Source organism: Myotis myotis, unplaced genomic scaffold (genome assembly GCF_014108235.1).
Source record: "Myotis myotis isolate mMyoMyo1 unplaced genomic scaffold, mMyoMyo1.p scaffold_m19_p_2, whole genome shotgun sequence".
NCBI lineage: Eukaryota > Metazoa > Chordata > Mammalia > Chiroptera > Vespertilionidae > Myotis > Myotis myotis.
In genome coordinates, this window is record NW_023416324.1 from 66,450,527 (window position 1) to 66,467,024 (window position 16,498).

Genomic DNA, 16,498 nt, shown 5'->3' on the forward strand with positions numbered 1-16,498 from the left:
ATCGATGAGAGAGAAACATTGATCAGTTGCCTCCTGCACAATTCCTACTGGGGATGTGCCTGCAACCAAGGTACATGCCTTTGACCAGAATAGAACCTGGGACCTTTCAGTCCGCAGGCCAACACTCTATCCACTGAGCCAAACTGGTTAGGGCCTCAATCAAAGTTTGAATGAATGATCCCTGTAGCCTAAGCAATGGCTGCTATTCATGAAGCCTCATCTAACTCCCTAGGGACTCTGATTTGAACATAGTTTTTGGGGAAAAAACTCTGAGTAAAGTTTTCCCATATTGTGTTCTATGAAATCCTGCTGTCAAAGAACTCACAGTGAGTGGGAAGGGTAGGATGTGTGTGTGTGTGTGTGTGTGTGTGTGTGTGTGTAGTAGGCATATTATGTGGCACTGATTTCTGAGCCAAATATCTTCTTCTTTCTGTTTGGATAAAAGCCTAACACACTATGGATAGATATATTTAATTTATCTTTATTGTTGATAGTATTACAGCTATAACCCGTTTCCCCCATTGACCCTCCCATAGCCACCTGCCCCCCACAGTTGACATATTTTTAGTGCTCAGCGAAACTTAACAAATACTAGGCACATGCTTTTATCAGAGATAACTCTAAAAATAAGGGTCTTGAACCTTCTTCTCTACAATGAGTAAAAGGAACATCATAAAAACAACAAGGGAGTTGGAATCTAAGGAAATTCATACATCATGATCCACCCCATAATCTCTTGGTCTTAGAATGTTTTTCAGCATATAAGATCATGTGCGTGTTTAGTTATATTTCTACCTAAGTATTCCATATTTTAAAAACAGCTATTGTAAGTGATACTGTTTTTTAATTTTTGGTTTCCAATAGTCCGTTGCTTTTATATAAAAATACAGTTGAAAGTGGATTTTTGTGTATTGACCTTGAATCTTACAACCTTTTTAAACTTACAAAGTTGTCCCAAGAGTATTTGTTGTTGCTGTTTTTTGTTTTCGTTGCAGATTCACTGAGATTTCTCTATGTGGATAATCGAAGTGTGTGAGAATAAAGGCAGTTTTATCCTTTCTGATCTTTCTTTCTTTCTTTCTTTCTTTCTTTCTTTCTTTCTTTCTTTCTTTCTTTCTTTCTTCCATATTGTAGGAAGCCTTTCATTATACTGTTTAACAGGAGTGGGGAGACTGCACATCCTTGCTTTATTCCTGTGTTAGGGGCAAAGCATTCCATTTTTTATCATTAAGTATGTTAGGTGAAGGGTTTTTTGTAGATTTCTTTTATCAGCTTAAAGAGGGTCATTTTTTTCTTAAGTTGTGACATTTTTCCAGATTCTAAAACTGCTTGAGTTATGCCTTGGGTAGAGTGACCAGAGAAGCTTTCCCTTAGGTCTTTAGATTAAGATACAACCACCGCCACCGGTATTTTTCATGTTATTCTTGAGATGCTCTATTTCTCTCTGAAGTTGTCTGCTCTCATTTTGGAATCCTTCCTTTAGTAACATGGCCTGTTCCTAAAAAGGGACAAATAAAGAATAAATAAAGTACAGCAGTAAGCAAATCTCAACTTCTAGCTAGTATCCACATTCTTAGTATTTAATTTCTTCTTGAAATTTTCTCTACCATAAATATTCATTATACTTTCTCTTGGACATCCTAGCTGCATGATTGCTTTTCTTGAGCTTCCTTTAGCTAAGAGTGATTTTGGCTTAAAACTTCTAATATAGTGATAAAATTAAATTATAAGTCCCATTACTTCTGTACAACATATGTGGGCAATCTTAGTCATATGTTTCTTTTCAAATTTTATAGACTCTTTTACACACACACACTCACACACACACACACACACACACCCCTATACTCAGACTTTTATATACATACACATGACAGAAATTAAGTATTCTCAAAATCAAAGGAAGTGTCTGAATATTAGATCAGGGAATTTGATTTAAGCCTCCACAGCTTGGTGGCAAGAGTAGCAGGGTATAAGTAAGGACATCAAGGCCCCTAACTGTCCACACAGGATTCCTGCACATAACTCACTACACAAACTAGGAGTAGAGCATAGCAGTCAGGAGTGGCAGACACAGGTGTGAGAGGCAAGGAGTCTTTTTGCTCATAAAGGTTCTCATAGAACCAAAGTCATACCAGGTGTGACAGAAAAACAGTGATTGTAGATTCCTCTAAGTTTGAAGGAGGTTCAGATATCTTACTGATCTGTGTGACCCTATAAAAGCTGATCTTCTCTGAACCTCTGTTTCTTCTCCTAAGGTATAGGTACACAGCAATTATTGCTTCATATAGTACTAAGCGACAGACACAGATAAGACATATTTGCAATGCCTGGAAGATAATAGCTACCATTGATTGAAGAATCTACTGATGAAGGACTGGATGTGAGATAAAGGAATATAAATTTTTTTTAAATAACCAGACATAGGCAGGCTCCAAGTCAGGCAGACAGACAGGGATTGAAAGGTACAAGTGGGCAAGCAAGGTCCTTCCGGGTTTTGAGTTCTAACAGCCACACAAACAGGTCAGGGAGAGTGTTCAGAAAACTGAAAAAGGGAAACCTCTAGGTGATGCCATTACATACCTGAAGTTTAAGAGACAGAGCCCTCTCTTGCTCTGCCATTAATTGGGCCCTCTCCTGCTCCATCTTCTCAGTCAATTGTTTCAGATGTTCCTGATAACTCCTTTCTTTCTCCTCCATCATCTGCTGATTCTTCTTCTGCATTTCCTCCAGCATTTTTGCTGCAGCCTCTGCAGATTCAGCTTTCACACGTTGCACTGCCAGGAGGAAAGGAAGAAGACAAATTCAGTGGGTGACCACCTTGCTTTTCCTTCTTTGTGAGCTTACCTGTCATTGTTGCTGCTGACTGCCTATGCCCTACTGAGACTGACTTTGGCCAGTAATAGGCATCTTTGTTCATCTGGCTTTTGTTTAAGGACCCCAGGTTCTCTAAGCCAAATTATTTAAACTTATAAAGCTGTTGAGGCTATCTAGGCTCTTGACTTGCTCCTCACCTTCAATCTCCTTTTCCTTTTCTGTGAGAGTCTGGTCTGTCTGTAGAATTGCATCAGTCACAGACTCCTTGGATCTCAGGTATGTCTGAAGAACTTCTTCACTCTACGACTCAGAGAAAATGGCATTAGTAATAAGAAATCACTGGAAGCACTTATTTCTGTTTGTCCACCGTTTTTTTCCTGTAGGAATTGATTTCTTGGCCCTGGTCCTTGTGCTGGCCACGGGGCCCCTATCACAGGGTGGGCACATGCTTCACGTTGGCCAAGCCTGGCATCCTATGAAGCAGACGTTTGTAAGAGATTGATATAAATATAGATTGAGAGTCTCTCTTCTCTGAAGAGGGCTCTACTTTTGGAGCTGTTGGTGCTGTGGTCCCATATGGGGTGAGGAATGAAGCCATCATGGAGAGAGCAGATCCTAGGAAAGTAGGTGGAGGGAGACTGGGAGAAAGGGAAGTGTGGGGTTGAGGGGGACAACAGAAGGACAAAATCCCTGATTACCTGTATTCCCTTCCTGGGTTCCTGAAGATACTTTTTCTTCAGCTCATTCACAGTCTGCATTAAGAGATGATATCCTCCTGGTTTAGAATAAACCCCCTGCTTTATATCTTCTTCTAAAGAATGGAAGATATCCTTAAGTAAAGCTGAGCAGCGATCCGATGATGCTTTCACATTCTCTTTACAAAAGTCATCTCGCTTTCTTGCTAGCTTTTCCTTTAATGTGAAAATAGGACGTAGAAAGAGTACAGAGAAAATGTTAGCTTGACCTCAGCATTTTGGAAAGGCTTCTCAAAAACCAGTCTGTGACCCTGTAAAAACTTACAGGCACCTCAGCAGGACCACATCCTTCCTCCTGATCCTGTCTTTCTATTGAAGACCCTTTCTCCTTGGAGGTGAAGTTCATGGCAGAGATTGTTGGCTTTATGTTAGCATTTATGCTACCCATCTGCGGGTCATAGTGGGCCATGGCCTTTTGCACTGCAGCCGAGTTCTCTCTCTGGGCCGAGGCCATGACTGCATTCTCCATGCAGGGCAGGTCCCCACTGCTGATGGCATTGACATAGGTCAGCACTAGGTTCTCTAGTCCCACAAATACACCTTCAGAAAGAAACTTCTGCTTTTCCCATTGGACCAATGATTGCATATGGAAGAAATGTGGCTCAACATAAGCCTGCTCAAGATAACTAAGACTACATCTTTCTTTGCTTTTGGCTATAATATTAAGTCGTTTGATAATAGCAAGCATGTAACTTGATGCAAAGCTCTGATTGTTACCTGCATGCATTTAACTAAATTATGAGGAATAGTATTAGTTTATGCATGAAAGGAAACAAAATGTTCAAAACTTTAAGTCAATCATATTAAAACTGGTCCTTCTTACTATAATATAACAAATAGTGTTTTTTGTCATTTTGATATCTAGTAAGAATTCCTTCTCTCCCTATAAATACCCATTTTATTTTCAAGTAGTACTTTGCTTTCTGAGACCCTATTCCATATAAACATAACAAAAAAAATACCGCTAATTCCTTTTGAAATAAATGGTCTACATCCTTGAAGGAATTCTTCATGAAGACTTCAATGGCCTCTTTCTCACTGGCCATGTGCAGGTCCAGGAGCTCTTGGAGGGTTTCTGTGGGAAGTTCAACCTTCTCGGCCATCTGCTGGTCATAGTGGGCAATGGCCTTTTTCACTGCAGCTGAGTTCTCTATTTGGGCCAAGGCCAGGACTGCGTTCTCCATGCAGGGCAGGTCTCCACTGCTGATGGCATTGACATAGGTCATCACCAGAGTCTCCAGCCCTACAAATAGAGAACAAAAGATAACATTTGTTGTAGGTGGGGTGAGGAAACAGTCCATCCACTATAAATCTAATTATATCTCTCAAAACTCTTTTGGCTCACAGCATCTAAGTTCTCAGCATCACGTAGAAGTTTTCTAGAAATGCAGACTCTCAGCCTCTGCTCCAGATCAACTGAATTAAATTCTCCTCTGGCGAGATCTTGGGTGATATGGACACATATCAAAGGGTGAGAACCACTGTTGTAGGCACCATACACCTGTGGTTATTGAGTGCATGTGTTTACCCCTAAGGACCGTTGGGATAGGAAATGTACCGCTCATTTATGTTTCTATCATCAGTTCTGGTCCATGGTAAGCATTTATAAAATCGATATTTGTGAAAGAATTAAAAAGAAGTCCTCTGCCCTGGCCAGGTGGCTCAGTTGGTTGGAGCATTGTTCCAGGCACCAAAACGTTGTGGGATGATCCCTGGTCAGGGAATAAATATACGTAGGGGGCGCATACAGGAAGCAACTGATTAATGTTTCTCTCTCCCTCTCAAATTCATGGGAAAACATCCTTGGGTGAGGATTAAAAAACTCAAAATAAATTTAAAAACAAGTCCTCCATTTTATTTATTCTAGCAGAACACTGTCCAAGATAACTTTCTGTGATGCTGGTCATGTGCTATATGTGCTGTCTAATATTGGAGCCACTAGCCATGTAATCAAAATTGTTAATTTTCTTTAATTCTAATTAATCTACATGTAATTTTAGATAACTGTTGCTGCTACACTTGTCTAGTAGCTATTAAATGGGATAGTACAGGTCCAGCTTATTAGGGCAATTTTAAGCAATAGAGCTTTTTTTATTTGTCCTTTTCTACCTTTTCTCACCCACTAAATCTGACTAAAATAATCTATTAGAAATGTTGTGTCATGTAGAATGTACCACAGTAATAGTAGTAGATTTGCATTTTTCAAAGCTGAAATTGGATGGATGCTATTCCACCTTCCTTTAGTCTTAACAGTGAGAGTAATGACCGGGAAGAGGACTCACGGGGTCCATTGACTTGGATGCCTCCTGAAAGAGTTTTGACTTTGGAATTGCTAAAGATGTAGGAACAGAAGTCAGCAGCTTGTTGCACGAATTCAGGGTCCAGCTCATCATCATGCATTGTCTCAAGTTGGCCTAGTTTCTTCCGATGAGTGGGCCGATCAAAGATAAAGCATTTCTTCTTTGGGAAGAACTTTCGGATACAAAGTCGGGGCAGGTTAAAATTTTTATCTTTGGGACTGGTACCTGGAGAATGATAAAAAAGGGCTTTGCTTAATATATGGGCTTGGAAACTTTTTCTGTAAATGGTCAAATGATAAATATATTAGGCTTTGCAGGTCAGGTGGTTTCTTTTTCATATATTCAGTAAAAACTATTTGTAAGATAGCTGGCAGGCTGCATTGGCCATCATTTGCCTGTGGGCCATATTTTGCCAACCCCTACCCTAGTGCATTGTAATGTTTTAATCTATTTTCTTTAAATAAATGCCCATTCTACTCCATATTCTTTGGCTAAGTACAGCATCACAAGCCCTAAGCAGAGAGATAAAATCAATCTGATCACAGTACAGGGAAAAATGAAAAAAATGAAAGAAAGAAAGAAAGTTGTTCTTAGAACAAGGGAGAAGATAATTCAAAATCAAATTTATAAATTTAGATATTAAACAAGCATTAATTCTTAGAACTAGGCAGCTGAGAAGTAGAAAACTATACATGTAAAAACACTAATAGAAAAATAAAAGATGATGGTTGCTAATGGCTTGTGATTCCCAATAATCAGTTCTCAGTCCCCTTTACCTTGCTTGAGTTTGAGTGAAATCTGCAGGTACTCGTCTGCTGAGATGGGTTGCCCATCTGCTTCCAATTCTAGGGAAAAATCCCTCAGTGTCCACACAAAATCTGGAAAGAAGCTCACAAAGTCAGCTGAATCCTCAACCTCATTTGCATCAGGTGAAGATTTTGCCCTTATTTTTTCTGTCAGCTCTGTCACATAGCTGAGTAGCAAACTAAGGAAAAATGGTGTAAAAGTACAGTGCCCCTCATGCCATATTAGTCCCACATATTCCAAACCTTGGTTTTGGCTTTGTTTCTAACCCAAGTGTTAATTCTTCTTGCCCTTGAATTATTTTTCATACTTTCTCTTTTTGTGCTTGATTCGCCAGGATTCACATTCAGGGAGCTGGTTTTTAGGTACTAGTCTCCCCTCTGATTTTGATGCTGTTCTGGACCACAAAAAGGATACTGCAGTTGGTCCATGGCCTGCTGGTTTATGGTCCCCATGCTATTGTACACAAAGGTGCTGCTCAGCAGTATTGCCAGGGCAAAGATCCAGGAGTCATTTTGGTTGTCACCCTGGAAATCAGAACCCATTTGGGTCAGGATTATGTTTTATTGTCATGGCACTTTCCAGACCAGCAGTAGTAAATGGGTGCTCATTTAGTTGAATGGCTTTTTTTAGATTAATGACTTATAAGCAGAAAACAAATTCAAATGAAAATTGTTAGTCGGACTTGGACTTTGAATAGTCTTCTGATTAGTGTTTTTGTTTACACTGATCCTCACTAGGTCCTCTTATGACCATTGGCAGATAATTGCAAAACAAACAATCCAGATTGGTGGGCACTCCAAAGCCTTAAATGTAATTTAATTTCTCTATGTTTTTGCAGCAAAATTGACTTATGTAAGAGTAATAATACTTATAGCTATTTTATCTAGTCATTATTATTCACCTAACACTTTACATTCTTATTAAATATTCAAAACAATACTATGAGGCCAATATAGACCATTTGCAATGGTTTTACAGATCAGAAAACTGAGGTTAAAAGAAGTGAAATAATTTGCTAAGGCCACTGTGTTAATGACAGAGTTTAAATTGAAACAACAGTTTAGGACTTCTGAACAGTAATCCTTAACTAAAGTACTCTGCAGGATAGGACTCATGGCTGATTTTGTTTGTAGTACCTTTATGCATCTGTGTTAACCGGCTTAGCTTATAGCTTCTTGTTAACAATTAGAATACTATCTAATGACCACTATGGTCTTTTTGGATTCTGCCTTATATTTTCATGATCCCTGATTGCAAAACTTGGCCTCTTAGCACGTAAACAGAAATGAAAAAAACACATATGGTTTAGTGCCAGCTCATTTGAATAAAAATTAAAATAATAATAAAAAAATTTTTTAAAAAGAAAAAATATTAAATAGTGTAGACAATACCTAGAAATGAGGGGATTGTCTTCAAATTGAATCTTTAATACTTACCTTCTCTACATCTCCCAGCCCTTCAGTGTCAAGCAGAACTAGGGTGTAGCTTGGTTTCTTAGGGTGAGGCACACACCACATCCAGATGCCTTTGGTGTGAGACTGAACGGTGGAGCCCAGAGAGAAGCCTTCAGGGGGAGAGGAGAGAGAGGGAGTGGAGTTTTTATAGCAGATGTGTCTTAAAACGGAGATAAACATGAACATAATCAAGGTAAGGAGAGATTTCAAGCATTAGCCTGGGTAGAGTGGCTCAGAGGTTGATCATTGTCCTAAGAACCAGGAGGTCATTGTTGGATTATGGAGCAAGGCACATGCCGTGGTTAAGGGTTCCATCCCCAGTGTGTGGAATGCAGGAGGCTGCTGATCAATGGTTCTCTCTCATAACTAATGTTTATAACTCTCTCTCCCTCTCCCTTCCTCTCTGAAATCAATAAAAATACATTTAAAAAAAAACTACAATCAGTATTGATTTTACAGAGAAACAGGGAAATTCAAATATCCAATACATAAAAACCTTCAACACCTTTTTATTATAAAAACATTAACAATTAGGACTAGAAGAAAACTAACTCAACATAATAAAAGCTATATATGAAAATCCTTCAGCCAGCATCACATTTTATGATGCAAGATAGAAAGCTTTTCCTTCTACAAAATTAATCAAAATAGTTCAAAGACCTACATGTAAGACCTAAACCTATAAAATTCATAGAAGAAAATATAGGGGGAATGCTTCATAATATTGAATTTGGAATGATTTGTTGGATATGGCACCAAAAGCATAAACAATGAAAGAAAAATAGATAAGTTGGATTCAAAATTAAAACTTTTGTGGGTGAAAGGATACTATCAACAGTTTCATAGGTATCTTATGGAATGGGGGAAAATATTTCTTAGTTAAGGGATTGAGATCCAGAATCATGAAGAAGTCTTGCAACACAACCCCAGAAAACAAACAACCCAATTAAAAAGTGAGCGAAGGACTTGAACAGACATTTCCTTAAAAAAATATACAAATAACCAATAAACACATAACAAGATAATTAACAGCACTAGCTATCAGGGAAATACAAATCAAAACCACAATAAGATATTATTTCACACCCATTAGGATGATGACTATCAAAAAAATAAAATAAAAGCCTGCCAGAATGGCTCATGGTTGAGTGTGGACCTATGAACCAGGAGGCCATGGTTTGATTCCCAGCTTGGGTTTCGAGCTTGATCCCCAGTGTGGGGCATGCAGGAGGCAGACAATCAATGATTCTCTCTCATTAATAATGTTTCTATCTCCCTTTCTCCCTGTCTGAAGTCAATAAAAACAAACAACAACAAAAAACACCACACACACAGCAAAATAACAGGTATTGACAAGAATGTTGAGAAATTAGAATCCTGTGTATTTCTGGGAGAAATGTAAAATGGTAGAGTTGTCGTGGGAAATTATATACTGATTCTTTAAAAAATTAAACATAGAATTCTAGGAAAAGAATACAAATTATGCTTTTAAAAGGGAAATTAAGGCAAGTGGAAAGAGACAGAGAGTTGACTCTTTCAGACCATAGTAAGATAAGAACATAATGGTAGATAAAATGTCGCTTTCAATGTTCCTCCCCATCTCTACCTTGCTCTTCTTGTAACACCATACTCCATGCTGGGAGTGTGGGGAGACAGAAGGGATCTGGCAGAGCTTAGCTCTGCTCCTCACCTTTTTGCTGCCCAGCCAGCTTGTTCATCAGGTAGGATTTGCCTGTGCGATAGAGACCCACAATGGCCACCACCACAACAGGCTGTGTAATGGCAGACAGGATGTTCAAAGCTTCTGGATTAACCACTAGTTGCGTGTTAGTGTTCTCAATGAGGCACACCGGGCCTGGCATGTGGATGTCTGAGGCCATGTCCAGGGTGTCACCTTATCTGCAAGTGAGGAGATGGGATGGATTAGAATTTCCAGTCTAAGTAGATCAAGAACTTTCACCAAAAAGTTACAGAAGTTCAATTGAAGTAGTCCAATAAAAAAATATTGGTAAGACAAGGACATCAACATTTAATCACTTTCATGAACAAAATCTTTAATTTACCATAGAAAACTTTCTTTTTAGATTCTCATTAAAATTTTCAGACTAGAGCCCGCCTGGTCTGGCTCAGTGGTTGAGCGTGGACCCATGAACTAGGAGGTCAGGGCTCAATTCCTGGTCAGGGCACATGCCTAGCTTGTAGGCTTGATCCTCAGTAGGGGATGCATAGGAGGCAGCCAATCAATGTTTCTCTCTCATTATTGATGTTTCCATCTCTCTCTCCCCCTTCCTCTCTCTAGAAATATGAAAATTTTATTTACAGGACATTAAATATAAAATGGAATAGGGTTTAGAGAGTAGTTTACATCCTGGCCATATGTAAGAAATTTAGTATTTATTTGTTAATTCTGCTATGAATAAAGACTTTTGGGAATAAGTGTTTCATCATTTGATGTATGCTCTTTGGACAAATTTTACAGATTTTTTTGTTTTTAATCCTCACTGGAGGATATTTTTCCATTGATTTTTAGGGACAATGGAAGGGAGGTGGGAGAGACACAGAGAGAGAAACATCGATGTGAAACAGACACTTGGATTGGTTGCCTCCTGCACATGCCTCCACCGCAACCATTCAATCCACCCTTCATCCAAGGGTTTACACTGTAACTACTGTGCAAAAACAAGCAGGTTTGAAATGTGTGTTTTTTCTACTAGTTGTGCTTATTTTGCAGAAGTGAGGGTTCACAGAACTGTTTATACTGCTATTCTGGAAGTGGAACCAATATAACTTACATTTACAAATTTTATAAAAATGAATGACGGCATGAAAAACATGACTAGGGACCTGCACAAAGCCTTGATATGGGCTTGTGCAAGCAAGGGGCCCTATACTTCAACTTCATTAGCTTCACAAAAAATTATCCTCCAACTAAAAGGGGATAAGAGTGCACAACTACAAATACTGAATGTTGCCAAAAACCATGTTTGTGTATACATATGTGTGGTGTAAGGGAACAAAAGACTATGAAATATGGATTAAAAGATCAGGAAGCAGATCAGGGGAGCCTAGGTTGTTTGATGAAAATATATTTCCAGTCATACACTTGTAGGTTTTCTGTTTTGTTCTGTTTTTCCATTCGGTTGAGGAGAAGGAGGAGCAGGAAGAAGACAGGAGGGGAGAAAGCTGGGGAGAGAGAGGGAGAGGAAGAGCTGAAAGGAGAGAGAGAGGGGGTTGTCAGAGAAGTAGGTAATGAGGAAAGTTCATGCCAAGCTAAGGAATTCAGAAGCAGTTTCCAGAAAGCAAGAACAAATTTGCTTGAGAGCACAGAGAGGGCAGGTACACAAAATGTTGGCTTTAGCAATGCAAGTTTCTTAAAGAGAAAACTTTTTAGTACAGTAGGGAGGCCAAATTCTACTTGTAAGGGGTAAGAAAGAAGTTGGCCCTAAGAAATTGGATGTGATTGATTGGAGCTATTTTTTATTTTATTTTATTTTAAAAAATTGTTATTTTTCATTTACAGTTGACAATCAATATTATATGATTTTCAGTGTACTACATAATGGTTAGATATTTGTATACCTTAAAAGGATCCCTTCTATGGGTCTACATGTCAGCATACATAATTATAACAATACCTGAGGCCCGATGCACGAATTCATGCATGGGTGGGGTCCCTTGGCCTGGCCGGTGATTGGGGCCAATCGGGAGTCTCATCCAATCCGTATTAGGGCCGATCAGGGCCAGCCGGGCAGGTGGAAGGGCCATGGGACGTTGGCTGGCCGGCCATGGGAGGTAGCCACAGGGGGTTGGCCAGCTGCAGGAGGTTGGCTGTGGGAGCACACTGACAACCAGGGGGCAACTCCTGCATTGAGCCTCTGTCCCCTGATGGGCAGTGCACAACATAGCAGCTAGTCATTCTGGTCATTCCACCTTAATGGTTTCTTAGGCTTTTATTATATAGACTAGAGGCCCGGTGCACAAAAGTCTCTCAGCCCCACTTGTGCCCTCTCACAGTCTGGGACCCCTTGGGGGATAACGACCTGCTGGCTTAGGCCCGCTCCCGGGTGGCAGAGGCAGATCAGGAGGTTGCGATGCCACCCCCAGTCACGCTCAGGGTAGGGCCGATTGGGGGGTTGGGGCACCGCCCCCTGTCACACTCAAGGCAGGGTCGATTGGGAGGTTGTGGCGCCACCCCCTGTCATGCACAGAGCAGGGCCAATCAGGGGGTTGGGGAGCTCCCCCCATCACTCACAGAGCAGGGCCCATCAGGGGATTGGGGAGCTCCCCCCTGTCACACTCAGGGCTGGGCCGATGGGGAGGTTGCAGCTCCACCCTGTCACACACAGAGCAGAGCCCATGGGGGCATTAAGGCACCGCACCCTGTCACACACAGAGCAGGGCCGATCAGGGGGTTGGGGGACCTTCCCCTGTCATGAACAGAGCAGGGCAGATAGGGAGGTTGTTGCCCCGCCTCCTGTCACACACAGAGCCGCAGGGTGATCGGGGGTTTGGGCGCTGCTCCCTGTCACGCTGCTCCAGGGGCCAGGAGGCCTCGTGGCTCCACTGATTCCAGTGCTGGGAGGCCTCGTGGCTCTGCTTGACACCAGGGCAGTGAGGCCTCGCTGCTCCGCTGATCCCGGTGCTGGGAGACCTTGCTGCTCTGCTGATCCCTGTTCCAGGAGGCCTCGAGGCTCCGCTGATCCCGGGTTTGGGAGTCCTCATGGCTCCGCTGATCCCGGTGCTGGGAGGCATATTACCCTTTTACTACATAGGATAGAGGCCTGGTGCATGGGTGGGGGCCGGCTGGTTTGCCCTGAAGGGTGTCCAGATCAGGGTGGGGGTCCCACTTGGGTGCCTGGCCAGCCTGGATGAGGGGATGATGGCTGTTTGCAGCTGGTCACACCCCCTTCAGGGTGGGGATTCCCACTTGGGTGCCTGGCCAGTCTGGGTGAGGGGCTGAGGGCCGTTTTTAGGTTGGCGGGCAACTGAAGCTCCCAACCTCTCCTTTTTTTCTTTTTTTTTCTTTTTTTATTCTGGGATTTATTTACCTTCTGTGGCTGTCACTGGAGCTGAGAGCTGGCTCCAGCTCTGAGGCTGGCTCCAGCTCTGAGGCTGGGGCTGGCTGAAAGCAGGTATCTGGGTTTATTTACCTTCTATAATTGAAACATTGTTGCTATCACTGCCGCTCTAAGCTCTGAGGCTGAAGCTGGCTGAAAGCAGGTATCTGGAGCTTGTTTAGCTTCTGTAATTGCAACTTTGTTGCTTAGAGTGTAGCTTAGAGCAGGGCGAGGCAGGCGGGGAATGTTGGGTTTCTCCGTCACTGGAGCAAGCAAGCCTCCTGTTCGCTTCAGCTGCCTGGCTGCCGGCTGCCATCTTGGTTGGCAGTTAATTTGCATATCTCGCTGATTAGCCAATGGGAAAGGTAGCGAAGTTATGGTTAATTACCATGTTTGTCTATTATTAGATAGGACTAGAGGCCCAGTGCACGAAATCCGTGCACTGGGGGGAGGGGGTCCCTCAGCCTGGCCTTCACCCTATCCAATTTGGGACTCCTTGGGGGATGTCAGACTGCTGGTTTAGGCCTGATCCTGAACCAGCAGTTGGACATCCCTCTCACAATTCAGGACCACTGGCTCTTAACCACTCACCTGCCTGCCTGATTGCACCTAACCACTCTGTTTGCCAGCCTGATCACCCCCAATTTCTGGCCTGATTGCCCCCAACTACCCCCTTCCACCAGCCTGATTGCTCCCAACTGCACCCCCCTCGCCAGCCTGATTGGGGTTGGGGGGCTGATTGGGGGTGGGGCTGGCCATGGGGAGGGGCTGTGGTTGGTGGGCTGGGCAGCCACCCCCCCAAATGGGTTGGGGGGTGGCGATCAGGGCCAGTGGCCTGGGGGAGGAGCCAAGGGTGGTTGGCCAGCCAGCCCTGCCCCTGATTGCGATGGGGGGAGCAATCTGAGGTGGGCCTGGGCAAGGGGAGAGGCTGCAGGAGATTGGCTGGCCAGCCCTGCCCCCTACTGGGGTGGGGGGATCAGGGGTGGGGCCAGCCTGGGGAGGGGCTGCAGGACATTGGCTGCCCAGCCCTGCTCCCTTTTGGGGTGGGGGGGTGCAATCAGGGGCAGACAGCCATGGGGAGGGGCTGTGGGCCTATTGTGGTGGGGCAGGTTGATCAAGGGTGGGGCTGGCGGGGGGGGGGTGGTGGGAAGAGAGGGGGTATTTGGCCAGCCGGCCCGCTCTTTTTTTTTGGCAACTTCACAACTTTTACTTGTGGTGCCTGTGCTATGTCTGAAAAATACCTTCTCCCCCTGCCCGGGACAGCGATGGGGAGGGGGCAGCAAAAAATAGAAGACATTCCTCCCTATTGCACACGGACCCTATATACAGGCTCACCCGGCCCAGGCCAGCAGGATGCTTGGCACATTCTAGGATCCCTGCTCAGGGGCTGGAGGGGTGACTGGTGGAAACACATGTGAGAGGGGACCTCTGGGTGACCACTCTGGTCCTGGCTACTGGTTCTGGCACTTCCTGGTCCTCAGCTCCTTTCTGGTCCTGCCTGCAGCCCTGGTCCCCCTACCTGGCTCAGCCTCCCATCTCCATCCTGGCCTCAGATGGCCCCCTTGGCTCCTGGGGGCTCTGTCCTCCCCTCCTAACCTGGAGATCTCAAGGAATGTTATGGCTTCTCAGAAACTCCTTGACAGCCCTGTCACTCATGTTCACACAGGGAAGGGGTGCATGTGGCAAAAGCAGCTGTATAAATGCGGGTGCAGGGGCAAGTCCTCTTGGGTCACTTGGACAGTTTGCTGATGACGCAGATCAGGGCCACATTCTCATCCTTGAGGTGCTGGTTGTCAGCTTGGAGATTGGACAGGCCCTTCAGCTCCTCTTCCAGTTCAGCGGCCTTGCACTCCAGGGCCCTGCACTCAAATCTCGCCAGCTCCAGGATGGCCGGCCTCTCTGCAAAGCGCTCCTGCCTCTGCATGGAGCGCTCCAGCTCCACCTTGAGCTGCTCCAGCCGCAGCGTGGTCTGGGTCAGGGCCTCACGAAGTCTCTTGTTCTCAATGTGCAGCTTTGCGTAGAGCTTCCTGAAGCTCCCTCAGGCTCTTCCAATTTGGGCTGGGGTTCTGGGTTTAGGTCCTGCTGCCTCTGGAGTGGAAGGGCGGGATTCTGGGCTGATGTCCACTGGCTTCACCTTCTCCCCGTTCACAGGCCCTCTCCTCTCATTGCCAACTCTGCAGGGCTCCCTGGAGGCCTGTAGTCCCTGTCCCTGCCCCTCAGGCACCTCTACTCTCTGGGCAGGGCCATCAGAATTCTTAACCCCAGGGACTCAGGGCTGCCAGGAAGGGTCCAGGCTCTGAGCGCCCTGCTCTTGATGTGGATGGGAGCATCTGATCAGGGGAAGGCCTGCAGCAGGGAGGGGCTGCAAGGTTGGCTGCTGGCCCCACCCCCTGATCAGGTGGTGTGCTGGCTACAGTGGGCGTCATAGCGACTGGCCCAATTAGGGCCATGTTCTGCCTGCTCACCACTCCCCAGTCCCAATACCGCCTCACTGCCGGGCTATCAGGCCATTGGGATCACCAGCTCATGGCGCCTGCTTTCCCACAGGCCTGTGGGAAAGCAGGCACCAGTGGCTTCACCTGCATGCGTGTGCACCCGGCCAGCGGCTGATGGAACGCACTGCCCGCTTGGGGCTGCTCACACCTGGGCGGGCAGGTCGCGGGCACTGCCACCACTGCTACTGCCACTGCCGCTGCCGCCGCTGCTGCTGCTGCTGCTGCTGCTGGGGCTTGAGGCACTGATGGAGGCTGCCAGGCATGCCCGCAACCTACCCGCCCCGGGTTGGGTCGCACATGGGATGCGCTGGCTAGCCGACTGCTGCTGCCGCCCCGGGTCCCATCGCACAGGGGATACCGGGGCGGGTACCCGATCGCTGCGGTCCCACCCGCCAACCCCAGGTCCCTCGCGGGAGGGCCAGATGAGGGCGGGGCGGGTGCCCGATTGCCAGGGTCCCACTCACCAGCCCCGGGTCCCCTGCGGGAGGGCCAGATGAGGGCAGGGCGGGTGCCCAATTGCCAGGGTCCCACCCGACAGCCCTCGGTCCCCCCGCGGGAGGGCCGGATGAGGGCGGGGACCTCTGCTGCCAGCCCCGGATGGAGGCGAGCTGGGAGTTGGCACTGTCCTGCCCTGCCTGCAGTATGCAAATTAGCCACCATCTTGGCTAGTGGTTAATTTGCATATCTCGCTGATTAGCCAATGGGAAGGGTAGCGAAGTTACAGTTAATTACCATGTTTCTCTATTAATAGATAGGATTATTGACTATATTCCTTAGGCTTTACTTTACATCCCTGTGACTGTTTTGTAACTG

General features: G+C 45.1%; 2 protein-coding genes across 2 annotated transcripts in view; both read right to left on the reverse strand.

Annotated features, from left to right (window-relative positions):
* Positions 1–461: 461 nt before the first annotated feature.
* On the reverse strand, positions 462–10,042 carry LOC118676665 (guanylate-binding protein 1-like). Its single transcript, XM_036350914.1, has 10 exons — positions 9,824–10,042; positions 8,116–8,243; positions 7,094–7,203; positions 6,649–6,845; positions 5,855–6,097; positions 4,535–4,815; positions 3,516–3,728; positions 3,015–3,117; positions 2,584–2,777; positions 462–1,498 (listed from the first exon to the last, which is right to left on the reverse strand). Exons 1-10 carry the CDS (start codon positions 10,011–10,013, stop codon positions 1,379–1,381), a joined length of 1,779 nt encoding a protein of 592 aa, XP_036206807.1. The 5' UTR covers positions 10,014–10,042; the 3' UTR covers positions 462–1,378.
* Positions 10,043–11,040: 998 nt separating this feature from the next.
* The window catches only part of LOC118675544 (guanylate-binding protein 1-like), a 48,865-nt gene continuing 43,407 nt past the window's right edge, over positions 11,041–16,498 (reverse strand). The window contains exon 7 of the mRNA XM_036348463.1: positions 11,041–11,061. Within this exon, the coding sequence (XP_036204356.1) occupies positions 11,041–11,061 (21 nt within the window). The remainder of the gene's footprint in view (positions 11,062–16,498) is intronic.